This window comes from Aythya fuligula, chromosome 5 (assembly GCF_009819795.1).
Source record: "Aythya fuligula isolate bAytFul2 chromosome 5, bAytFul2.pri, whole genome shotgun sequence".
Lineage (NCBI taxonomy): Eukaryota > Metazoa > Chordata > Aves > Anseriformes > Anatidae > Aythya > Aythya fuligula.
The window spans coordinates 22,376,113-22,403,114 of NC_045563.1; the positions used below are offsets into that span (position 1 = coordinate 22,376,113).

The following is a 27,002-nucleotide window of genomic DNA, read 5'->3' on the forward strand; positions in this document are numbered from 1 at the left end:
TCAGCTCTGCCTCGCAATGGTCACACTGGGACTGCCGAAAGCTGGAGCATTTTTTCCCCAGCTGCCAAGCTGGATTGAGCTGGCTAACAGCACAGTTCAATTCCGAATTCACTTAGAAGTTAAAGCCCTGTCTCTGACCATCAGACACAGGGCATTCCTGGAAAGACATCTGGTTACCGAGTTTATGCAAGATCTGGGCTAACCACTTCAATCCCATCTGCTGTTCCAGCCTCCTGAGTATGGAGAACAGAATCCTTGAAAGAGAAAATCTCACCGTGAATGGTCTGAAAATGAGGATCACGACACAATGCATGGTTTCCTCCTGAGAAGGATGTTGTACAGGCTTACAGAAAACATGGCACTCTTCAGCATGCGGCTGTGCAAACAAGGACCTAGCCATCACCTCATTACTCAGATTTCATACTACAACTGAGGTAATGCAACAAAACGAAAGCAGAGCTCACTTTGCTATGCTCTGTGATTTGCCTCCTACTCTGAAAATCAATGAGGTAAATAAAATCTTTGATACAGATACCAGCCAGAGTGTCTCTCAGCTAACATAATGCTCATGTTTTTTAAAAATATTCCTACTGTGCTCCTCTGGAAAATATTCAAAGTTTTTAGAGTCTCATTCAGATGTTACCATTTACACATTTTTTTCATTTTCATTGTGTTCCACTCATCTGGTGAATCTCCCTTTAAGGTTGCAGTTTTCTTATTTATTTCACTTTCTAATTTCTGGTCTCTACTAGAACACTGTTTGAACCCACAGTGCTGCAGGAGATGGAATACTTCAATGAAATTCCACAAGGATAAGTCTGAGCACATTACAGTTGAGTATCAACTTTCAGAATCATTCTTTGAACAAATAAACTTACATTGTACACCTAGCATTCACTGTTTGCATCTTCCTTTTATCTCCTTTTTCTTTTTGCTCCTTAAGGTCACCATACTTACTTGTGCTTGAAAACAGCAGGCAGAGACACATACATACAAGAAATGGCAGTGTAAAGATATATGCTACATGTGCTCACAGGGAAGTTACCTCTATGATGTCTGCAGATCCATTAGTGGTTTTTGGAGGTGACAGCTTGATAGAATTCTGTTGATTGCAGTGCAGTTCTGCTCCACCCCACAAGCTGAATTTACCCTCTCATGTCACCAAATCGCATGAATAAACTTTTATGCAAGTAGGTTTTTTTTTATTATTTCTTTTTAGGTTTCCAAGATCAGTCAATGACATTTGTGTAAGGAGATGTATATCACAAGATTAGATAATGAATTAAGCTCTTCTGAACACTACTGTCATTGGGACAGACTCTTTGGTCGCTTCCAATGTCACAGCTTTGTGGTTTGTTAACAGAATTATGCCAGCTTAAAAACAATCGTGGATGCCAGCACATCAGATCATAACGAACCCATGCAGAAGAGCGAGCAGTAGGAGTATACAAACAAGAGATTTACCAACCTCATTTAAATCTCTTCCCACTGACATGTGAACCCCTCTGTCTGCAACACACTGCAACCACTCTGCCCTGCTCTAGCGGTGAAACTCACGATGCCCAACACACAGCTGCCCCAGCAGAGAAGTAACAACTCTGCAGCTGACCATTAATTTTGTTCTCAAAGCACAGGAGTGCTCCCGTTTAATTTCAGCTGCCCTTGCCTCCCCCATAACTGAATTATTGTTATTATGCTCTGCATAATCCTAGTACTGACAGGGATGTTTGTTAAACGTAATTAAAGATATTAATTTTGCATGGAACAGAAAACAATGCCAAGAACTTAGGTTTTTTTTTTTAATCTCCCATTAGAAAATTACCTTCATTAGCACCGACTCGCTGAGCTTCTCTCTGTTGACAATTTTTATCGCGACCTTCTGACATGTGACACAGTGAACCCCCAACTTCACAAGCCCTGCAGGAGAAACAGCACAACAGAAAGAAACAATCAGTTAAAGCTATCGACTGTTGAGATTTTTGTGTACGTTACCCAGCAGTACTTTTTTTCTGTACGTTACCCAGCAGTTGGCAATTTATATGCAAACAAATTTCCATTAGTCCCTCCTCCTGCCAGATGAAATCTTGTGAGTAATGAAGACCCTGCAGCCCACACTGCAACCACTTGGCAGTGAAGCTGCCAGCATCCTTAACGCCGCTGCAATTGCTCCCATCAAAACTGGATTGTTGCTGAAATGCCGTTCTACCAGTAAGAAGTAAACTTTTGCCAATTTAACTGCACTAGGCTGGGGGCTTTGCCAACACCTGGCATCACTGAAAGCTCAGAAATCTACTGAACTGGTTGGTCAAATGGCTGCAGTGTAGACATGGTCACTACATTTCTTCCAGCCCCTTCCAAAACTTTCAGGTTCATAATAAAATCTTAATCAGGTACTTAATCGAGTTTTCTCCTCCTATTTCAGATTTACCCTGCTTTATATGGTTAAAACCATGATGAACACGACAGAGGAATGGAGGACCATCAGCATGTGTGGATACAATACCAAGTTCTTCTTATTTGTTACTATTTACTATATCCTTGTCAATATCTACATTCTCACACAAGAGTGCAGCTAAACGGTTTTATTTGCAAAAGGATACCAGTATTCCCATTAGGATCAGGATGTCTGAGCTATCAAAAAATGTGGAATAAAACTCCAAGAATTAAAAGAAAGAGGTAAGTAACATAAAGTATTACCGTCTGCAGAATTTTGATCTGAATCTGCTGACTCGCATTAAAGTACATCAAGAGATCTCCCATGAGTGAGTTAAACATAGTCTCCCGAGCTCTCCACTCTATCTCCATTAACAAAATTTCTGCCCTGAAAAATTTTACTTTGCTGGCCTATTCAAGTGAGATCTGTTTGCTTCAGCTTTTACTCCCGTCAAATGTGCGCACGCAGCACACCACCTAGCAGGCTGGACTCCGTCCCGCTCCACACGCACTGTGCCAAGCTGGCATTTGGCTTAACTCATTTATAACCTGAGGAAGAAATGGCACCTCCCTGGTGGCACTAAGACCTGCAGGGCTTCTCAGAGCATTTCTTAGCAGTGATACTGTGCAGTAAGAAAAAGTCCAGCTCAGCCTGCAGCTCCTGGATTGGGTGCCTTTTAAGATCCTGACCTCATTCCCTGTCCCAAACGCCAAAGCCAAAAGCGTTGCTTTATCTGCAAAGTGAGCACAACAGATCTGCAGGCCAGAGAAATGACGACCACAGGACTTTATACTTTCTCTTCGAGGGATGAAACACATAGACCACTGCCTTACTTCAAAGCTGTCCCCAGAGAAGTGAACTGGAGTTTCATCAGGGGCTCCAGCAATCTCCTGCAGATATTTGTTCATCTTTTTACTGCACGGTTAATGACAGGTGCTGAACAATTAAGCACGGGTTATTATGCCGAGAAATAACCTCCCAACTCACTTCCAGTCATCTCTCTTTTACGGTGCGCTCAAGTTTTCTGGATATTTCCAGTCACGTAATCCTTCAGTCTCATCTGGTTAAGTGCTGACACCCTCACTTTCAGCCATGACACAACCGAGTCACAAAAATTAAGAACGCAGCATGGTGACAGCTCCATCTGAAACTGTGTGGCAATGGGCTGGCCTCTGCCTTGAGCAGCAGGGGAGCACAGCTGGGGGAAGATGCTGTGATGTCCAGCAAATCCTCACTCTTACGCCTGAGTTTTGTCCACTCAGTACATTTATTTTATTACCTGTAGCACCATGGGCTCTGGGTTCACCATTCCCAGCCTCTGCAGCCCTGCTTCTGCTTCTCTTTGGCTTTGCTCTGTGTTTGGACAGTGCCTGCCTGGCACATCTTCGGTGTAAGCACACGGCTTCAACCCGTGCCTACTACTTTCTTCTAGCTTCCAACACAAATCACAGCTCTGCGTCACGCTCTTTGCATCGCTCTGAACTCCCTCCCCTTACATTGCCAAAGCTTTGAAGAAGTTCTAGCTCAGGCATTTACATGCAGACTCCCAGGATATGTGACATGGTGCTGCACTGTAACATGCGGCAGACTCATTATTTTAAGAGGCCAGTAAAGGTGGCAAACAGCTACTTTCTCTTCCCCCAAAGAAAATGGAACCTCACATTTCAAGACTTGATTTTAAATGTTGTTTCTCCCAAGTCAAGACATCTGTCCCACTGCACCTGGCTGATCTGTAAACTACTTTTTCCTTTGTCCTCACTGCAGCACCTTGGCATTGAGTCACTGAAGCCACACCACCAACTCCGGGGACACCATCATATCGCACAGGCAATCTTCACAGCATCCTTTCAGCTACTCACCTACCACAGAAACTGAGAAATAAAGATTAAACCATTCTGTTTACTCTGATAATGACATAAATCAACAATTAGAAGGCTTTACACACCTCACAAAATCACACACTATCAGAATGATTTTATATTGAATTAATTCCACCAACCTCAGGAAGTCATTTCTGATTTACACCAGTGTACCAGAGAACAAAATGAGAAAACGCCTGTCAGATCTAATGCATTTTTCCTCTTTTCTTAATACATACATTAAAAATTGAGAAAAAAATACACTGTCACCGTTATCTGTTTTGTGGAGATAACTCTGAGACAACCTTCTGAACAGCCCAAGACAGCACTTTTCACAGCAGTAAATTCAGTGAATGCAATTTTCGGATAAAAATAAAACCTGTTGCTCTGCTGTGCCTCCCTGCCTCCCCCTTGCCTTTGACATCTGCGTGCCACCCTAGCAAAATAAAACCCTGACAGAAGCCCACCTATAGGAGAATGTCCTACTAGTACTAGGAGAAAATCCAAAGTGAGCTGGGGCAAGGAAGGACTTGTATTCTGGACTTCAGCTTTGGTCCTGGCAATACCAGCCTATGGAGTTACAACTCAGAGATGACTTACAGGCATCTGACTCCTGTGAGCTCCTGATGGTCAGCACAGCTCTTTACTGGCATACAGAACATAAAACATTCACGATGTATTATATATCAGTACAATGACAGATCCTTAGAGAGAATAAGAAGCAACCACGTGAGTAAACTGCTGAGCTATTCCTGAAATGGAAATAGCAGAACACATGCTCAGAAACAAGAGGCCAAGGTGCTGTTTGTAGGGCCCTGGTAGGGGCTGGGGGTCTTCCAGTTCTCCCGTGGCTGCTGTTAACGAGCACCTCAGGTCTACAGCAAACCCCCAGCACCAGTGTGTCAATACATTAGGTGCTTACTTGTAGAGCTTATCTGTATGTTTGGCCCGGCAGAAGTTCCTGTGTGGTCCCCAAAGGAGAAGAACCACGGCTGCCGCTAAGAGGGCATTTCGCCTTGGCTTGGCTCAAGGCAAGGCTACCGAGGCAACAAACAGAGTTTGAACATGTCTGCTTCAGACGTGATTAACCCCCAAATGCAGGCGAGTAATCTTCACGACTGTAAAAGCCAACTCTGGTCTGTCCTGGCAAGAAATCTGAGAAATGGGGGGAATGGAGCACTTGTAAACGGCTGCTTCCCCAGCGCCCCGGGTAGCTGCCAGGCACTCGCTCCTGCTGGCAGACTGCAGCTCTGCAGCCACCGGCAGCTCTGGGCACTGACACCCCGGGGCTCTCAAACGGGCTGCCACTTCTTACCAGCTGCGAACACGGGGCCGCTTTTGATCTTAGCCACTGAACTGCACCCAAACAGCTCCGTAATTTCAGGCTGGGGACTTAAGAAGGAAAAATGAACACACTGAAAAGCAAGGGGATGTGTAAGCTAACGCTGGCCTTTCATTTATAATTAAAAGTCACAGGTTTAACCAACGAGCAACAGGAACTCCAGATGGCACAAGGGAAAGACGGCTTACAAGGAAGAAGAGCACAGGGAAGCTTGTGGTATGCTCCGTGTCAACAAATAATGCTCCCACAGTCTTTTAGAAATGTTAAACACAAGTAACACTTTTTTAACCATAAGGCCCATAGCTACTTCAACAAGTGGAATAAATTATTACTTACATTTGCTACATTTAATAAACGTGCTTTTCCAGAGGCACGTGGAGGCCTTTCATTTTCATTTGAAATTAAACCAACCCAAAGCCCTGTCTGGAAGTGCCAGTAAATTTCTGCCATAGGGAAATCAGTCCCTGATTTCAGAAGATCCTCTGCATGTCTCCCATTGCTTGTTCATTTTATGACAAAGCACAGCGTCAAAAAACTTCTCCTTAAAAAAAGGAAAGGGGAAAGCCCTGGTCTGGCCTGTAGTATCTCTTTTGGCTGGATGAGCAATGAATGGTATGTCTAGAGAGAAGCACTACTCCTAACGTGAGCTAGCTAATTGCCAATTAATTCAAGTCACTGAATACCCAACAAATGTTAATCTAGGCACTGCAGGACACAAGCATTTGTGGTTTACATCAGCACTCAGACTAGTATGGTAACAAACTATTTGAATTAAAGGAGGAACAAAAATCTTAGTCTGAACGAACCCAAGGACACTGTTTTTTAAACAGCTCAGTATGCACACACAGTTGCTGCATGTGAGCTTTGTACATATAATTTTTAACACAAGTAATGTGATTTATCCCCACAAATTGGAGGCTATAAATCTGTTATAAATCTGAGAATTATTTACAGGTATGAGATACCTGAAAACTACACGCACTGATATTTGCAAGATCTGCAGACCTTCAAGGATGCCAGTTTAGAGAATCAATCCTTAAAGCAAACAAAAGCATTAAAATAACTCAAGTAAAGCATACTAATATTGAAGTAATATTCTTGCTCCTTATTCTCAACAGCTATCTTCTCAAATACTCTAGTTTCAAGTAGGGTTAAATCAGTTCAGTCACAGTGCCTAACTCTGCTGACTGCACTGAAGTTGCTTTAGATCTACAACAGTGGAAGACGGATTAAAATGTGGCCCACAGCAACATGATTTCCATAGCCGTAAAATAAGGATAATGACACTTACTTACCTTGCAAGGACTGTAGAAGGATTAACTGATTAATCCTTACAAAGAACATTGGAAAAGGGGTGGGATGGGGTTTAAAATGCTATGCAAGTTTTACATATTACACCCAAGAAAATTGCATTTTAAATATAATCTGGAAAGAAAGCTCTAGATTATTTCTTAGTAATAGCTTCCATTTTACGTCCCAAGTTTTCTAGCACACTGTTTTTCTGGTTTCCTACAATATGCATCTTATGCTCGTCTTGGCTGCACTGGAAAGAACTTTGTTACCGAGCATCCTACTTATGGAAACCAATAATTGCCCTTAATTGCTCAAGTCTTCTCGTTGAGCAGATGTTTATTTTTCTATAGCAATTGTTATCTCTAATTACTGACTTTAAAATAAACAGTCTTATATCAAGTGACACCCAAATTACACAGTATCAATTTATAATTGCATGTGGGGAAAGGAGGTATAGGGTTGTCTACAAATCTAAAAGGATGAGGATGGAGCTACCCACACTGGTAATGAAATAATTTGACCATGAGCTGTTCTACAGAGAGATTCTAGTGCTGAAAGGCTGTTCTGAGGGCTCATGCAATAACCATTTCTAAATTGAATAAACTGTAATTACAGTAGGACTGAAGCCAGAGTTCAAACGCTCAGCGGGAGCGTGGAAGGAGATGTTCATCAGTGCTGGGATTCACACGCCTCAGCTCGGAGCCCAGGGAAGCTGTGCACTGAACTGCTGCAGCCCAGGTTGATTCTCCTGAGCTGCGAGCACTGCCAAACGTGTGTGGCCCAGGCAGCCCAAGGGACGCGCGCCTGCGCTCGGAGATGGGCGAGAGCAACGCATCAGCTCAGATGTGACTGGATCCACATGCCTGATACTAGAGAACAAGAGACACAGACACATACACAGATAAACAGCAGCTCACCAGGAGCCGGTTTTACACTGTATGCCTCAGAGATTATGGTAGGATCATCCTCCGAGCTCAGCAGGATCAAAACACACAGAACCAACATCACCTCTATTGATTTTTATCTTGGTCTCTTTCTTACAATATTTCATAAATCGATACTTCTCAGAAATTCTTTGTGCCTGCTGAATATAGTGAAGAACGTGGCTGTTGAGTCCCTCTGACACACCATCTTTCCCATCTTGCCACGCACACCCACGTGACTGAAGAGGCTCCCCAGGGGAGCAGGATACAAAGCTGGGTGGGCACAGCCATGCTGCTTTTGTAAAACGCTGCTACTCAACAGCCAAACCCCAACAAACTCCTCAAGTCCTCCGGGAGCTCTCAGCAGCTTGTGATGTCCAGTGGACTAAGGTTCTGTTTCTGCTCAAGGCTTTGTTCCCATACAAACCCACCCGAGAGACTAAGCTTTGCTGCCGCCGGCGAGGTACAGACCTCAGCTTCCTGGGAGTGTGGAAGCCTTGGGGTGGCATCCCCACCCCTACGCGGAGCTGCACACCCCCCTTCAGACCTCGTTACTCGTTTGTCAGGGGATGACCAAACCCAGCCTTTTTCAGGTACAGCAGGAAGCCAGCAGAGCTCTGTCTATCCTGCCTAAGATATCCTTTAGGAAACATGTCACTATAATTAGGTAACGTCTGGGTAATGAGCCACGGTATCCAGTGATCCACTGAGCAGGAATGATGCACTAATAATGAGGGAACACTGTGAGCAGGGCAAGAGGAGGTGAGGAAGGAAAGACAGGAGGAGAGAGAGGGCAAAACAGTTGCTCACATGTGCTTTTAGCTGATATTAATCCCATTTTCCATGCTCATTTCTCCCATCTCCTTCTCCTCACCACCCTTCCATCCTAACTCTGCCTGCCTCCTCCTGACGGCCTTCCAACCTTCCGAGCAGCCGGGCCTGTTTCAGCCAGGCTCTGTGAATATTAAGAACTTCATTAAAAAGAGGGGCAAGCAAGGAAAGCCTTTCTACAGAAGACAGAGGTCGTGCTCTTCACAAGATGAGGCTCACTGCAGAACACTTCATCTACTGCCGCAGCTTACCCTGCCCTCTGACATCCCTTAATCGCCCCCTGACGGGTTCCTACGGAGCTGTGCGCTGACTGCCAGCACACTGTGCTTCACCAGTGCCTCGAGAAGCGATGGGGCTTAGCTCTGCCTGCACCCGTGCCATGACCAGGGCGCTTAACGCAGGTCCTGTGCGCATGCAGCACCTCCCGCTGCCCCAAATTCCCAAAGGGCTTCTTGAAGGCAGTGGGACAGGGCTCGCATGCAGCCAGGGTAGAACTAGACAGGACAGCTCTTGAACCCTCTAGACGGTTTTACAGCGACATTTTTTCCCAAAGACAACTTGCTCTGCACCCAGCAGAAGTAGGGGCTGATCTTGGATTTCCAAGCAGAGCTCCCCTGGATTTCCCTCTCCAGTTTGGGGCTTTCTTCCTTACTCTGCCAACAGCCTCCAAAGGAGCTGGAAAGGGTATCATTGCCTTGGGAAGACTTTGAGCCAGTGAGACTTTTACACTGATGTCATTTCATTTATTTTCAGGGGAATCATCCCACCACACACTACCCCATTATCACGTACAAGAGGTGAGTCAGGCCCAGCTTTGGGTAAGAGCACAGTGGGGACACCTCACCTTCCCTGCTCTGTGTGTGGATGCCTTTTTCAAAATGATACCGAGACCTTCCAAGAGGGTTCAGAAGAAATCTCCCTCATAAGATTCTGGTTTTTAATGTGACTCCTACAGTGCTACACATGGGCTTACACAGTCCCAGTTTGAGCAAATGGTTTAAGAGGTTTCTGCCCTCTGTAGTGGAGTGCGTGCATCACACTGAATAAAACTGTGAGGGCAGAGAGCTCATGACAATTGTGATGGACTGCTTTTCCCACTTCCTAAGATGTTTCTCTGTTCAAGGTAGAGGAAATCTAGCATATAACATTTTTGTAATTATACTGAATATGGGAAAGAAACCCCAAGCTTCTGGCTTAGGACAATGAGAAGAAAGACCACTTGAAAACTGACTTCTGGCTTAAGAAAAGGAAAGTCAAAGCAAAAGGAATTAAAGGTCAGAATAATTAGACTATTATCATTTTAATGAACAGAAACAAGCGTATAAAACCCCCAATTTTCAGAAGTATTTTCTTTAATGTGAGACTAATGGCTCAGGTCACAGCATGGAGCTGAAAGCATTTATCGACTTCTGCACCGAGAAGAACAGGAGCTGCCTGCACATGTAGTACAAACTTCACTACAACCAGTTTGCTCTGTTCCTCACTGAGAGAGGAAAGCGGGGGGTCATATTCAATGCACCTGCACAGAAAAGGCCCAAGCTCCTCGTTAATTTAAGGTAAGGTTTTTGAGAAACAATGTAATTCTAGAGAGAAAGCTCAGCTGTGCCTCCACAAAGAAGAAAGAAAATAAAGTGAATTTAATTTCCTTTCAAAAGAAAGGTGGCTGGATAAACACAAACATGCACACCCCAACCCACCTTCTGATACACAGCTTCATCACTTGGATGTTTGTACCAGAGCAGCTGTGGCTAAGTATGTCCTGAAATACAGTGCAATTTCCATCTCAGGCAGGAGCCATCGATTATAAGAGGACAGTAGCATGAGAACTGCGCTGCCAAAACACATTTTTGTGTCATGCTCCTGTTTCCGGATTTCTATGCAACAACCCTTCCCTGGGTTGGTGGGAGATCCCACGGTGAATTTCTCTCTTCTGGAAGAATTCACTGGAGGGGATGCTGAACAACGAAATCTGTACAGACTCACCTGTTGAAGCAATCTGCAGATGAGTTTGTTCATCAGCAAACTACAGCCATGCAGACCTTGCTTCCTCTAATGGTGCTGCTGCAGAGAATGAGGAAAGCTGGAAGGCCTGGCTGTAGAAGAGTTCACAGCTATGCCAGAAGCAGCTGTTCTCAATTGTTACCGTGTTACACTACCACCACTAAGGCAAAACAAATCTGCAGGGATTGTTGTTCTCAAATCTACAGGGCTTGTTACTGTTCCACTTCCTGACACAGGAATGGGTTCTGCCTTTACTCAGACTGGTAATTTCTTGGTATCAGCAAACCATCCCGAAATTTCACTCCCCACAAACACTAGTTCAAGGCCAAAGCTACAATAAAGATGGATAAAGAGTGAATGAGCTTATCCAGATGTCAACAGAGAATCTCATCCCCATGGTTTTTCCCCAATTGCTTTCTATTCTGTTGCTATTTGTATTTCATGGCCCCACAGAACCAGCACGAGGTGTCAGAAGACTCAAGAAGATTCAATCCAAAAAATCAGCTTAAGCAGAAGGACAAGCTGTAAACCTGGATAAGCAGATAGAAACAAGCAAAAGACCAGTAAGCACCTTCTCCATACAAGCTACGAAGTCTAGGGAAAGCTAAAAACCCCATCCCTCAGGAATGACACTCCCAGACAAGGACCTGGTTCTCCCCACAAGCACACTGCTGTGAGGCCACCGACTTCCTTGGGATCCTCCAAATCCTACTGCCAGAGACGAGCCGCAGCCCTGCCAGCCCCTCCGAGGAGGCTGCACGGCACAGCTCAGGCTCAAACACGAGCCGCAGAGGAGCTCGCTGTTGACTCAGAGTCGCTCACGCTCAGAAGAGGAGGCGGCTCACAAATAATTGAGATTGCTGTGCCTGTTCAGCGTCCCGACGTACACAGGGGATAAACACACCGAGACAATAGCGTACTACTAGCAATAATGGCATTAGACAAATCATGGATCACTTTCTGCAAAAACAATGGCCTTAAGGGATCCTGCCTGCAAAGAACACAGAAAATACTGTCTGGCGCTTAGGAACATTACACACTTCGGCTTTATGTTATGAGCCTCCTAAATGAGTAGGAAGTGCCACGCTATTCCTCACTTGTACTGAGGGTCAAGCCACTCGCACCTCAAGGCTATGGCAAGTTGCATAGGGTAGGGGATGTGAGAGTCTCTCCCTGAGCAAGGGAATCATCATCGGTTGTACAGCATTCATCTGGCAGGGCAGGCATCCGGCAGGAACATTATTTCTCTGTGACCCTCTGTGCTCCAGATACTAAAGGCTAGAGGTTGTAGTCCAAATCTTATTATGGGAATAATTAAAAAAGAAACACAACATGGAAAGGACTGAAAAAGACTTTTAAAAGAGAATTGAGAACTCTAGCAAAGGACAAACGAAGGAAAGCATTGGTCCCCAAACAGAGCTGGGAAGTCTGATGCTGGGAACTCCGCTGCAAAACACTGCCCGTGGGTCAGCTGGACAGAAAAGCAGGGGATGGGAAGCACTGCTAGCTGGAGTGACTTGGGTAACGTCACAAAATGGTGTGACTGCACAGCCATAAACACAGTATCTTCTTCCTGAGACCCACCCCGGGTCCACAACACGTCCTTTTGAGGTAGATGACTGGCTACAGACAGGAGAAATGCAGGCCTGAAAGCACATCTGTAACATAACTTGAACCTTAACAACGGTAGAGCGTGGAGCAGATTTAACCCCCCAGACTTCAGCTGCAGGAGGCCATGTCCTAAATTTCCCGAGGGACCATCTATACTTGCAGGTACACAACTTGTGGAGTCCTCAGCACCAGACCCCTTCCCTTTCCCCGGGACAGAAGCCCCAGCAGGCTCCAGGTGGCAGAAGCACAGTCTCGCTTCTCACGCAGCGTTCGTCTAAACGAAGGCTGAGCACGGTCACAGCTGAGTACAGCAGAGCTGAGAAAGAGCAAGAGGTGCTCTCCTCTGGTCACATTAAAGGGAATTAAGGCACGTCTGTGTCCTGTGTGCTTAAACTGTCAAAAATGAAGAAGGATTCCCTCTGCCCACACCATCAGCTGTAAATCCTACTAACAACTACATGAAGATGCCTAAAATAAAGAACTTAAATAACCCTGGATGCAAGGTGTCTGGCTACAGGTACCTGACACGCCGGCATAACTGTTTAAATCAAGCAGTTTTCTGTTTTCTTTCCTTTTATGTTTATTCCAAAATGGGACCATCACGGTTGGATAATAAACAATGGCTGTTAAGCTTTTTGTATCACTTTGATGCCACTTGAATTTCCAATCCAAAGAGATGGTCATGCAAATTAACCAATAAAGAATGTGTCCATCTACAGTGAGTAGAAAATGGCAGTCGATCTGTAATGAAAAAAATCTTTTAGAAAAGAATGCAAATCATTGCACATTAACTACATTATGGTTTCAATGAATGGACACTGGTAGAGGATGTCTTTCTAACCACAGAAAAAGAATACTGAATTTTGCGTAAAGATGTTTTTTTTCCTTTGCAAATCAACATACCTGGACAGCCACCAACTTGAAAATTAACCTTTCATTATGGAAAGAGATAAAACCTACTAAATGACAAATAAAAATGGAATCCGTAAACAAAATCAAGCTTTTGTCCTTGCTGATTTAAACAACACTAAAAAGCTGCTACTTAAATCACCTTGATTTAAATATAAATGATTTCAATTCATCAACTCTGCTCTTCCGCTAATCCTCCTCTTCCCAGCCAGGAGAGCAGCCCCAGGTCAGAACCTCCCCACACAAGAGCTCTCTGCTGCAGCCGAGCCTCCGCTGCATCCTTGCCACGTCTGCACTCCCCTCCTGGCACCCGGAGCCCTGCCTTGTGGTTCAAGGACTTGTTCCTGAGCTGCTGCCGAATGTGGGGACTCGGCTCTTCAAGCTGGGGAAGTAGGGGTGTGATGGGGAAATCTAAATTCAGCTTAGTTACCTTTAGGACAAATACAGGTGTCTAGGAAGTGGTGGAGCTACTGAGGTATACAAGGTAGAACCAACACTAACCAAGGAGCACAGAGGTTCGTATTTACACTTAAATGCGAATTTGCACTCTCACCTCCTCTCTCTTGCTCCCATATAAGCTGGTTTCAAAGCATGAGGTGATATCCAGGCTGCCACAGGGGAAGCCTAATGTTGTGACACGTTTATCACAAGAATGGGATGCTGCAGAAAATAATTGTTTTCCCTAATACCTGTCAACCCTCCTAAACATATTTCAGGACAGTTTTTAAAGAGAAAATATGTAACAGAATTAACACGAATGAGAGCCCTGTGGAATTCTTACTGCTGCTCGTACTGGAAGACTCAACCTCAAACCAGAAGTCTGCTCTGATAAACGTCACGCACCCACAGCACAGGTGCTACCCCTGCCTTGGGGTAGACGGTTATGATCCAAATAGTTAAAGCCGCCAAAGGGTGCGTGATGTATAATCATACACCATTTCTCTGCTTGAACATAAAGGCTTGAGGCACACAGAAAGTGAGTAACTTGCGGAGGGTCACAGTGAAACCCTGTGGCAGAGCTGAGAACCAAGGACATACCACAATCACCTTTTAAGTTGGCGTGAGCAGGTAAAAACTGAAAGGGAAAAAAAAAGGAAAAAAAGGGCAAATTGTCCAGCACACCAGCATTTCTATTAAATTTCAGACAATCCCCAACTCTACCAGAGCAGGATAAAAGGAGAATAATTCCATCTGTGTCACCAGATCCGTTCCAGAGCTACAGCAGAAAAGCCGAGAGTGAAAGTGGGGTCCTTGCTGTGTGATACACAAATGCATACATGTGGGGGAAGAGCTTTCAAATTTATGATCCACTAAATGAAAACAACAATGGCAAAGAAACTACAAAGGTATATTTCAGCTAGGCAAAGGGATGCTGATTCCTGGAAGTGATGACAGAAGAACAGGAAAAGCAGCAAAGGAAAATCTTTCTGCCCTTCCCCGCCACTTTCCTCGCTGTGCCCCAGGAAAAGGGCTGCCCGTGGCACAGCGACAGGCAGCGTGGTTACAGCGAGCTGTTCCGATGGGAAGGGATAAGCTGCCTGTGTCAGGGCGGGGAAGGCAGACTGCGATCCATCGGGTACCCAGGGCAGGATCCCGTGGGTGGCAGCAGAATGGCTGCCACGGCTCAGTTTCGGCTTGTGCAGGGCGGCCGAGAATCCGCTCAGCTCCACGCCGGGGTGGGGTGGGCTCAGCGCTGCGTGGGGTGACGGTGGTGAGACGAGACGTGCCGTGCCGCGGGAGTACTGCTGGCACACGCAGGGAAACGCAGGACAATAATCTCCCATCTGCACGATACGGCTTTGAATCCCGTCCTTTACAGCTCAATAGGTGCATCTGCTGCCCCTCTGCTAATCCTCAACAGCGTTTAAAATGCAGATCAGCGGAGATCATGCTTTTTCTCTCCCATTACAGACCACAGCCTAATAAAAGAGCTTTAATCACACAGACAATATTCTATCTCCTGCAAGGTCTGCTGCCTCATTTGCCTCTATGCCTTTGTTTGGAAACCAGATCTTTGTCAGGCGCCAGCAGCAGCAGAAAATAATTGCGCAACACAAGGTTTGAAGGCGGTCGAAGCGCTTAAAACCTTTCCCAAAACTGTGCCATTGTAATCAGAAAATTGTAACCGCAAAAGGTAAACAGCAGGGAACTCAGGGCAGGGGAACCCCCTGAGAAAATGCGTCTTAAACCCCTGGATGTGTTGCAGGATTTCAAAAGGAAAAAGCAGCATCAGCAGACTTGCTTACACGTCTTTGTCTCCCTGGCACTAATGCACTACGACATCTTTTTCCAAGTCAGAAAGTACAAGGGCTGCTGAGGAAAGCCATGACTAGTTATGTGACTGCAGGTTGAGAAAAATTACTGAGTATGTTTCATGCACAGCACATGTACGGGAGTATATATATGGTCACTAGCTTGTTCCAGACAATTCTGTGGCCAAATGAATGACCCAGTAAGCTGGGAAGCTGTTCTTGCTTTGACAAGAGCAAGTCATCAACATAAAAATGAGGCTGTGAGATCAACTGTAGTTAAACCCTGCTCCAGCTCAGAGTCTTCTTAGGTGGAGGTGAGCTCCCAGAGTCCTCCTTTCTGGCTTTTGCCACCAGTGTATTACAGAGGGAAGGGCCAGCCTGGAAGTCTCCTCAAATATGTTTACTCTTAGATTAATATTCTTCCCCAGGAACCTTCGCTCTTGCAAACACCTATACAGCATAATACAATAAATCTCGCCTCTCCCTGTATTTATACACTGCAGCAAGAAAGATAGGCAAACCAATTGCTTCATGGATCAGGGTACACCTGTCCTCTACAAATGCACAACATATGGTGGAGAATGTGCCAAAGGAATCCTTCCTGTGTCCTTACCTTCCAAGAATTAGACACAAACATGTTCATGGCATGACAACGATTAACATAGCACAGCACTTCCCAGCCACTGGGAGCAAGAGAAATACTGAAGGAATAAAACCACACCAGGAGCTAAAAAAGGGATGCGCTCCTTGCCATTAATGCTTCTTGAGTCACCAGATCCCCATGAGACCAACCGAGGGCAACCCACTGCTTGCAAGACGTGCGGATGCTATTTGGAGCTTGGCAAGCCCCAGACCTGCACTTGGGGAAACACCGCCTGCTCTGCAGGGACGCTCCGCTGCGGCACCAGCAGCTGGGCATCGCAAAGGGTCCTGCAGGCAGCCACATGCCAAAACCACTCCAGCAACTCCTCGCCATAAATACACATGATCTGCTCATTAATGAGGCCCAGGCAGATGCCATGCTAGCCACTGACTTCTTAGCAGGAAACCCAGCATGTTCTGAGCTACTTCAGCATCTGCACAGGAACTGTTGGAAGCAGCAGTCCCGTCCTCCAGGGCTTCTTTTATTTGAGCTCACTGGAGTCCCTAACAGTACCTCTGTCTGCTAGATTTGCTGATCAAGGACAGCCCAGCACGTGGTCCTCTTCTGCCAGTTGCCATCGCAGCAATTAAAGGGGAAAAGACTATGGGACAAGTCATTTCTGCAGTGCACAAATGCATACATTACTTGTCTCATTATGTAGACACAATGTGATTTTCAATTAGCTGTCTAACAGTATGATCGAACACAAAATACTTTAATTATGTATTTCATGGACATGCTTCAAAGGTGCTGCTTCAATCTCAAAATAATTAGCTGTATGCACAGGAAACTTAGTTCCAGAGGGCCTGTGGTGGATCTTTCTGAAGATCCAGAGAGTTATTTGAGTTTCCTGACATGAAAAGGGCTCCAGGGGCAGGATAACCACACTTAATGTCTCTGTGTTGAATTACAGGTGCACACGCATGGCTCCTGAAGAAAGTGGTCTGTACCTGCCATATGACATGATGTTTCCAAACAGCCCTGATTGTGAATATTAGGTCTTGCAGGGAAGCCTCTGATGAAGCATCACAGGATGCACAGCTTTGTGTGGGAGCACACCTCCCTGCAGCCTTCCTGCAATGAATTCAGGAATGCAGAAGCGCAGTGGGGCTGAAGGGGGCAAAAGGTGGGGAAAGGCTGGCCCTGAACCACCGAAGCTGAGCCACAGTTGCTTCTCTCACTGAGCAGCGGTGCTGACCTACGCTAGCAGCATCTCATCTGGTGTTTGCATAAGCAGTAGGAAATTACTCCCTCCTGGTGAAAAAGGAAGAAGGTGAAGAAGGCCAGGAAGATGCTACAAAACAAGTTTTCTCCAATTAATAAAGCCTCCCAGGACCACTTATACGCTGTCCCCTCCTAATGAGGGCACCCAAAGTCAGAATCCAGTTCTCCTCTATTATTAACATGTGTAATTACTAGTATACAACACTACGCCTTAACGAACGGCATAATGCAGAACATCAAACATTTATATCTGCCCTTTTGTACATACTGGATGTAAAGCATGCAAGTTTCATAGCAAAAAATCTGTTTTGCTCACACTAGGAACACCAGACTTCCATGTCTACTGCTGGCTAAAATATTTGAGTACTCCTAACAGAGGCCAGAGAGAAGGTTAAGCTCTGGCAATGCTACACGAGCATATGTGCGTCCGAATTGATTTTCTTGTTATAAATAGCAATGTCTTGAAAACCCCCACCTGACAATGATCTCCACCAAGGTGACCAGACAACACGCACCTCAACGTAGCTAGATTTTTTTTTTCTTAAACACCTCTTCTAGGCTGCTGCAAATAGTGCCAAAAGGAACTAGGAGCATTAACTGAACTGGTGAAAATAGCAAGTATAAATGTTGTCCAAGGATAATTATTGTTACTGCAACCAGAATGCCAGGCGACATCTCTCTCGAGAAAACAGACAACTTTTACACTAACTGCTCAATAAGTCCATTATCTATGTCAATGTCAAGGCAGGGCTCTGCCCCTTCTCGTCCTTTGTCACATGCATTTACCTCCTCCTCCATCACTGCAGTCCTGCTGGCCTTAGGAAAGAGATCCCTTGGTGGAAATGAGGCCTGACAGGAAAACAAGGCAAAGCTTCTGAAAGCACAGAGTCATCTTTTGTAATTAAGGGTTTTGGTTGTTTTTCCTGTAGGTATTTATAAGAGGTTTGTTTGTTTGTGAAGTGAAGTGAAGCTACTGAGCTTCAGGGAATCATTTCAAAAATTGTTACTCCTTCAAATTTAGAGATTTTTCCACCGCCGAGTTCTTGTAAATTATCACGTAGGGAATGGAAGGAGGTGGCACGTAGCTCCAGAACGTGTGAGATGGCCAGGGGTACCGCCTGGGCAGAAAGCTAACATTTCTCCATGCATCCCTGCTCCTTGCTAACAGGATTAGCTGGGTGATCCTCATTGTCAGCGAAAATGTCAGTGAATCTCATTGGCACCAGGTGCCCGATTCCATCAAGGATGGGTGTGTCAGTACCTAAGACACAAAGTAAATCAAAGGAAAAAAAAACATATAGCAACCCTAAACTTTGGACAGAGTTGCGTGCTGTAGTTTCATGTGCACTTCAATGCTACAAGCAGCAGTTCAGTCTCCTCCTTGTCAATTGTGTCTTGTCCATGTAGCAGCCCAGCTCACAGAACTGATGCAGGTGAAAGTTAAGCCAGGAAAAAAGAAAAGGGCGTTAACTAGCTCAGACCCGTACCTAAACCCAGCTTACTGAAGAATCACACAGCCTATATCGTGCTTCCCCTGCCAACACGTGCATGCACCGTGCTACATCTATTGCTCCAGAATGTCCAAATCCAACTTCTTTCACTGTCATGAGCTCCCTTTGCATCAACACTCACTCTCTTTCCTTCCAAGCCTCAAATCCCCACCTGTGACGTGGGGCAGCATTATTTCCTTCACTCTATCTGCTCAGAGTGTAGGGCGCTTAGCACAGGGCGATGAGTTGGTACAATGTGCAATGCAACAAGTACAGCAGATCTCCAGTTCTGACTGAAAATCACAGGCAGCACTGTGCTATGATTAAGATACAACAGCAAAGGAGAGCTGACAGGTGTGCTTCCTCATGATTGAAAGCTGCCGTGACTTAATGAATGTGATACCAGTTCTTCTGCAGGATGCCTGAGATGAGCTATGTCTCTCTCATGTGTTTTGTTCTGGTGCCAAATACGAGAAGGCACTTTATCAGGACTATGGCTGACAATAAATGGGACAGTGACACGTACCCTGTTAAGACACAGAACTCAAACTCCCAAGACCTATATTCCCAGATGTAAGGGGCCCTATGGGTTATGTGCACCAGCCAGCATGGACCTAATGACCCTAACACCCTTCTGAATCAGGGCATCGGTCTTCCTACACCGTTGCTTATTCTGCTGGTAACATTAACCAGCTGTACAGAAACACTAAGGATTAATGCATGCAGGTTGGTAAAAGGTTACAAGTACCTCTGAGGTGTTTTTGAAAGGCTCCTTTTCTTTCTCCTTAGAACTGAGCAGAAAAAGAAAATTTGTTTATTTCCTACTTTTGATTATTCTACAGTGGCAGACGCATAGAACCCATCAATCCACGCTGACCAGTCTGCACCTGCAACACGTCCACCCCAAATTCATGGTTCAGTCTTTACATAACACATCATGCTCCACACAGATTGTGTCCCCAAACACCAGAGTGAGTCAGTGAACTGGGTAAGCATCCAGGTATCTTATTGCAAAATTCAGACCTTTACTAAAATGAGTTATTCTTTCAACATCACCTCTTGGAAATCTCACAGGTATGGCTAGATGAAATGTGGCTAAGTTAGGTCTAATCACACATGTCATTCATAACTGCTTACATTGATGGCTTGTTTGCTTTAGAGAATTCTTTTGGAAGTTGCTTCTCCAAAATGAATACATCTCATAAAAAGGCAGTCAGTCTGTGCTGGCTACTACGTAGGAGCATGTCTCACCAAGAGACAGAAACACATCTTCCTCCTTTATCCTTCTGACACAGCTCTGAGTTCCCTACTTAAATAATCCAGAACCATGCTGTGCAGCTTACCGACAGCAAGTGCTCTCGTTGTTTGACCTTTACCACGCATTCCCCTCTTCTGTGTTAGAAGCCTTTCCCCATCCTATTAGGAAATCACCAAGGACATCCTTCCCAAGCAGCACACCAGAGCTTCCAGCTATGCAGTGAACGTTTTACCAGGCTTCATAAGCTACATATTTATGTTGGTGACACTGACGGCAGTAAAACAACTGAGCTCAAGTCAATAAACAAAAGAGATGAGACTAAAAAAAATACATTGTCTTGGTTAAAAGCATGGGAACAAGGAGAAGAGTAACTGAGGTTAGTGAAATTACTGCTGAGTTGGACCAGCACTAACCAGGGAGGGCCACGAGCGCCCTTTGTAAGCAGCGAGGAAGGCTGACGGCACCCTGGTGCTGCGGGATGAGCTGATAACCCATCTCCTCAGCAAAGGAAGCCACACCAAAGATTTTATTGAACTGAAAGCCAAGAGGCTAAAAACTGCATATATGCCATTCACTTACGGAATGAGAAATCCACTTTTCGACCTGTGCTTCCTAACGCTCAGTCTACAAATTAATTTTAAGCTTATTTTGAATTTAAAAAAATCCCAAGGAAATATGTTTCAGTCTGCAGAGCAGAAAGGCATCACCAATTAATAACTGGGATCCCTTTACCGGAGACAGTCAAGCTCTAAGCTTTCTGTGAAGGATGCAGAGCACATGCACACAAATAAAAAGATTATGCAGATCAAAAGCCATGAGATTATGCAAACAAACATGACTTTACTACATTACAGTCTTCATGACAGCCACACATCATGCTAAGCCCAGCTCTCACCAAATTAAAAGACAGCTGAAGAAGGACCCATGGCTACACACACATCACACCACAGCCAACTTTGCCAACAGGGCTCTACAGGCCACTTCCCCCTAAGCAACCCAGCAAGATTTACACCACAGCTGCAAACAGGAGGCAATAAGGGCCCAAACCTGCTCTGCTCTACACCAGCATAAAGCAAGAATGACCCCAGTCCCTTCAGGCAGGTTTACTTAAGCTTGTACAAGAACAGTGTTGAACCTGTCCAAAGGCTCCATACAGTATTGTGGGTTTCCCTAGTTCTTCCAAGTGATTTCCATACTGCATTTATTCAATTCATAACACAAAGAATGGCAGGCATGTGGCAAGGATATTTTTTCTCTGTAGATCATTACCTTCGTTTGAGGGGAAAAAACACGCAAGAGTTACAGGCCCATCTTGACATTACTCTCTGACTTCTGAGCCTCCAAGTCATCCGTCCCTCCAATTTCAGGTCTGTTTAAAGCAGACAGCCTGTTTTTTTCATGATTAAAACAGGGTAAAGATCTTAACTGTCCGTGCCAACTGTCTCAAGTCTAAGGTACCAAAAAGACTGATGACATGGCCCTAATGAAAGTAGCTGCACCTTTTTGTAAATTGTCTTCTTACTGGGCCCTCAGCATGTGACTGAGCTCCTGGTTTTGGGGCTGACAGCTCTTTAGGGCAGGTTTCCCCTTAGTTAAGCCAATTCTTTAATACGGGCTGTCATATTCACATACTTAAGAATTATGAGGGATCTTCTGCACTGACTTCAGAAGCATCTGGCCTCACTGAAGGCGTCAGGTCCCAGCAGTGAAGTGTCTCAGCCCAGTGGCTCTGCCTCAGATCTATCAAAATCACAGAGGACCACTGAGAATTTTGTTTGAGGACCTGGCAGAAGCAGCACCTTGAGCACAAGCTAGGTGAACCCAAGCCCCAGAGGACTTAGTGAATCGCTGGGCATTAAGGAACTAGATTGCCACAGAAGAGACTCAGCATGTTCTCACTCAGGCTCCCTGCTTGGATTTCAGAAACCAGAATTCACCCCCGACCCACATGATTTTGCTGACAGAATAAACAATCCTGCACAGACACCAAATGAGGGCAGTTAAAGAAAAGCAGCAGTTGAACTTTCCATATCCAAATGAGTTTGCTGATAGAGGTTACGCTCAAGCCCAGGCCATGCCTGAACGATTCCACTACTACGAATATCATCTAATTCTCCTCTGCCGACTCTCCGACTCGCTCTGCAGCCCAGTTTAACATGCTGTTTACATCAAAAAAAGTGAAAGAAAGAAAATTGAAATCTCTGGCAGTGCCCTCCTACTTGTCAAGCACCAGGAAGGACTGCCAGAAATGCAAGTAACTTAGGTGAGCTCAATTTGATCTGCATATCATACCACACAAGCACTGCTGAATCTCTCTGCATCCAATTCAAGGAAATCGCATTGGCGGGGAACCTCCCCTTCAGGCAAACTCCGCTAAAAGACTTCAGTAGCGCTCAGCATCTTTTGGCCAATCTACCAAGCTCAATGCTTTTTCCACAGAAGTGCCTAAATAATAAAAAAGCCAGTGAACAGGCAGCAGAGGCAGTTAGGAAAACAGTTTCGTAGTGAAGAGCGTGAAAAATGGCCCGAGAGTCACAAACTCCACTTTGCACGTTCTTATCCAGAGGCTGCACGTTCACGCTTTCCTTGGAAGGTGGTGGTGGATTTTTCTGCCTCCCCTTCCCTAATGATTTTGCTTTCAACCTCCACATACGCAGACCTGCAACACTTCCAGCCCCCCCCCTCTATTCTCTGCCCCCGTCATACTTTGGATGCTTTCAGAGCAGCTTAAAGGCTCCTTGAAGAAAAGTGGAGTGATAACGCACACTACAAAATCATACCAATAAATTACAGCAGTGCTGTAGACCCTGATGAAAAGAGAGAAGCAGCACACATTGCCTCAAAGTCAAATTTATTTAAGCCAAGGCAGGAATAAAGATTTGCCTCTGGCAAAGAGGCAGGGCTTACGTTCCACTGCCTGCCACGTTACAGGGCTAATCCATCTTTCTGCAAGTCTCACTGTACATACTCTACATTAAACCCAACTAATAAGCAAAGTGTGAAGCAGAAAGAAACAATTTAGTTTAGTTTCCCAGGGAGATGAATGGCCAACCGAGCCATTCTCTGGATTTCACTTTCCAAACTAAAAGAGCAGCTCCAAGGCCTGGAGGGAAAAAAAAAAAAAAATCAACTCAGCAGTAGCTGTTCAAAGAGATATCTTAAAATCTCTTATGAATAAAAGCTATTTTTGTCTAAAAAGAGGATGTTCTCTATTGCCTCCCAGCCTCTTCTCAAATGTGCTGACAAAGAAACCTGAATGGGTGAATGGGAGCTGCTCTCCCTGAAAGTGCCTGTAAGGACCAGAGTTTGGCAGGTGGAGATGCAAGATCAAGGAACAAGGGGGGCAAATCACACCACTGACTTCAGTTAAAGATCAGATTAAAAATTCTTTCTTGTGTCTAGAAACCCAACCCTGAAGTAGAGGTGACAGGTAACTGCAGATCAGCCTCCTCAGCCTCTTTCCTGCTCTGACCTGCTCTTAACAAAGATGGCCGGGGGACTCCTGGCTGCTGCAGAATAAACGTGAGCCTAACTCAACAATACGCTTACCCAAACTCCAAATCAATGGTGCTCAGAGATAAGCAGCCCTTTAAATGAGCAGATTCGCTTTTCTAAAATCGAGACAAAGAAAGAGATCCATAGCTACCGATGGACAATACAATTCATTCGAAATTACTTTTCACAATCCAGTTATTGGTAACAAAAAGATACTTTCAAATTCACCATCTTTCTGCCAAACAGTTCAGAACATTATTAAAACAATAAATGGAAAAACATGTTCTTTCTGAAATCTATTTTTACACTTCTCTTTGCCCAGAACACACTCGTCACTGCCACTGGCTTTTCAGAAGAATGCTTTAAAGTGTCTAATTTTAAATCTTTTCTGTTATTTTTGCTTTCTACTCTTTTTGACAAGCTTAAAGAATAGCAGATGTGCAGGGAAACAACACAAATAAAAAGCCCTATGTTGCTAATACATCGTCTGATAAAATAAAACCAATTTGGAGGGCATTTTTCATCCTACAGTGTGCAATAGCATTAACATTCTCCCAGGAAAGATGGGAGAATGTTCTTCTAGGTCATGGAGCCATCTGACCCTGATTTGACTCAAAAGAAACAAGCCCTCCAACTCTTGACCACCTCACAGCATAGCAGTGGAAAACATCTAGGTCACATAATCCTGTCTCATCCAATTTGGATGCAGTTCCTCCAAGGATATAAATTCATTAGAGACAGGTTGTAAACAAACATACACATGCAGAAGAAAAATATGCAGACAGATTCTGCCTGCTCACTTTGCATATATATGACTACTTGACCCAGAAACCAAAGGTATCACCATCCAGTCACTGGGTTAAAATCATTCACCATAACTAACTCACCCACGAAACTGTGCCTCCCATCCACCTTACCAAATGTTACACAGCTTTTCAGCTTTTTCCTCCCATTTATTTATTGGAGAAAAAATAAACAACCAGCCTGGCGTGGTGTTACATACCAGGAATCAGTGTTTTACTCCACTGGGAACCCCAGTGGGCTCCTGGGACCGTCTCTGGAAGTGTAACAGTAAGCAAGCAGTACTGAGGGCACCGGCATCTAGTGCTGGATTATTCCTAAGATTTTTAATTATCCCAGAGAGTAAAAATAAGTTCACCAAGTTCTGAATATATACATGTAATACCAAAACGGAGACAATACTGGTTAGTTGTAATTACCTTAAGAGTGAGATCCCAGCAATTCACCTCCTAGGAAAGACTAACTTGTTTACCCCAATCCACTGAGCATAGCTTTCAAAATTAGGAGAAGGGCTGAGGGCAATATCTGGACCTTTAGACCTCTTGCAGAAAGCTCCATCTTCTTCTTTAGTGAAGAAGTACAAAATAATGCCATGTGAGGGATCTAAAAGTACCTCTGCTTCTTCTCTTACTCACCTGTACCTTACCCAAGATGTAGCTGCAGAAAACACTGAGCTGTAACAAGCTGATGTCAACCACAAAAGAACAGAGGTCAGATTTTCCTCTTGCAACTTCCAACCAAAAACTGCTTCTCATACCTGGACAGTTGCAACTGCAAGGGTATTTTTGGATCACCAGTATTTCCATCAAGTTGCCTTTGCCAGGGCTCCCAGGGAGCCCAGATCCAAACGCTGCACCTTGCCCAACTCTGTCATGCTGAAACATCCTGTGTGGGTTACTGCATTTAGTGCTTTGCTATTCTCTGTCATCACTACAATGAGAGACACACCGTAATTAATTGGGCACGCACACTGCTCCTGCTCACGCTGCTGTCTAGCACAATTAATTACCTGTGCAGGGTTTGGAAAAGTTGATCATCCCACTATTCCCTGTCCCACAGGAAGCACAGCACTCAGTAAATAACTCTGAACAAATACAGGACATGCACGTTAAGGAAAAGTTCTGCTGTCCCCGACCAATTTCATTCTTGATAACAAAAAAGAAAGAAAAAAAAGATGAAAACCAAACATCATAAATATTTCTATGCTAGCTTAACAGCCAAGGAAACATTCAATTGAAGATAAACTGATGCATTTCCTTCATATATGCAGTACTTCATACATATTTTCTGTAGAAAATTCCTGAAACCCGCAATACTGACGTTTATTCAGTCCAACTTGTATTTTGTTATCCAAAACAAACCACAATGCTCCGCCATATGCTCAAGGAGCACGGGGAACCCTACCCTGCCAACGTGAGGCGTTCATCCGTTGTTGCAGCAAGACCGAGACGGCACAGGATGCATCCCCATCTGCTGAGGAATTTTGCTTCAGCTAGCAAGGCTAATAAATTTCCCGATCCTTTTGCCCCATCAGTTCCCTTAAGGGCAGCACACAAGTCAAGCGCAGCCTGGCGAGCGCTGTCTGTCCACACGGGCTGTCAGGGCAGCAGTAGTGTAAGGATGGACAAGAAGCAGCTGAGCTACCCGATGGGAAGACAACACCCACCACGGCCTCCCCAGTCCCTGTGTGAATCAGCACTGTGATGGCACAGCCTCAGGGGCTGACACGGGGCAACAGGCCCCTGCAGCTCCAGCAGCTTTGAGGCCAGACTGGAAGCCAAATACCTCTTTGGGCAAAAGACTGTGTGGTCGAAGCACTTTGGGAACAGGCCAGTGACTCAGCTGCGATGAAGAGGATAACCGTGGTGTTCCCTGATCACAGCTGGAAATCCAGACATTCATGTCAAGAACAGGGAACTCCTCCCTGTGAGCTACGGGGTGAGGGACAGCCTTCTCCTTTTCCCTATGGCTGGTATAAAGATCTACAGGCATTCAAAACACTGCTTACCTTCTAGGTGCTACATTATTTTGTTATTGAACCCTTCTGTCTGTTTCACATCTTAGTTACACAAGAACAAATGGCATATATAAAGAAAGAAATTTAAAAATATATTTTATATATGTGTGTATAACTATACACACATATACATATGCATATACTTGCATATATTCTTATACATACAATTGCTCCATTTGTCTTCACTTACATACCACAAGACAGATTCAGACTTCTTGTTTGTACGCCAATAAAAGATTTTTGAAATACAAGAGAAAGTCATGAAACATGGGACAGCCCATAAGATTCAAAGGCGCTCCTCAAAATGCCATTTCTGTATGCTTTCCTAAATTTAATTGAAAATAAAATAAATGCATATTTTGCCTTTTCTTTACAGTAATTAATACACTGGGGGCTTAAGGACCTTTATTAACACTGCGGGAATTTATGTTTGTGGTAGCAGTGTTGTTCTTTTTTCCCTTCAAAAAGACATTCACAAATCAGAAGAGAAACCCTTTGAAGTACGCGGTGGGGACTTCTGCCCACTCCTTATGCATAACTCTCCCAACAGCATCTGACCGAGCTACAGTTTTCCCCCTGCAGCCCTCAGCAGCATGAATCTTACATCAGTCGGACGGGG

The 27,002-nt window shown here is 44.8% G+C and overlaps 1 protein-coding gene across 8 annotated transcripts in view; it reads right to left on the bottom strand.

The window, feature by feature from the left end:
* BRSK2 (BR serine/threonine kinase 2) overlaps positions 1-27,002 on the bottom strand; it is a 299,566-nt gene that overhangs the window by 152,193 nt on the left and 120,371 nt on the right. For all 8 annotated transcript variants that reach the window (XM_032189203.1, XM_032189202.1, XM_032189197.1 and 5 more), the window contains exon 2: positions 1,823-1,917. In XM_032189203.1, the coding sequence (XP_032045094.1) occupies positions 1,823-1,917 (95 nt within the window). The remainder of the gene's footprint in view (positions 1-1,822; positions 1,918-27,002) is intronic.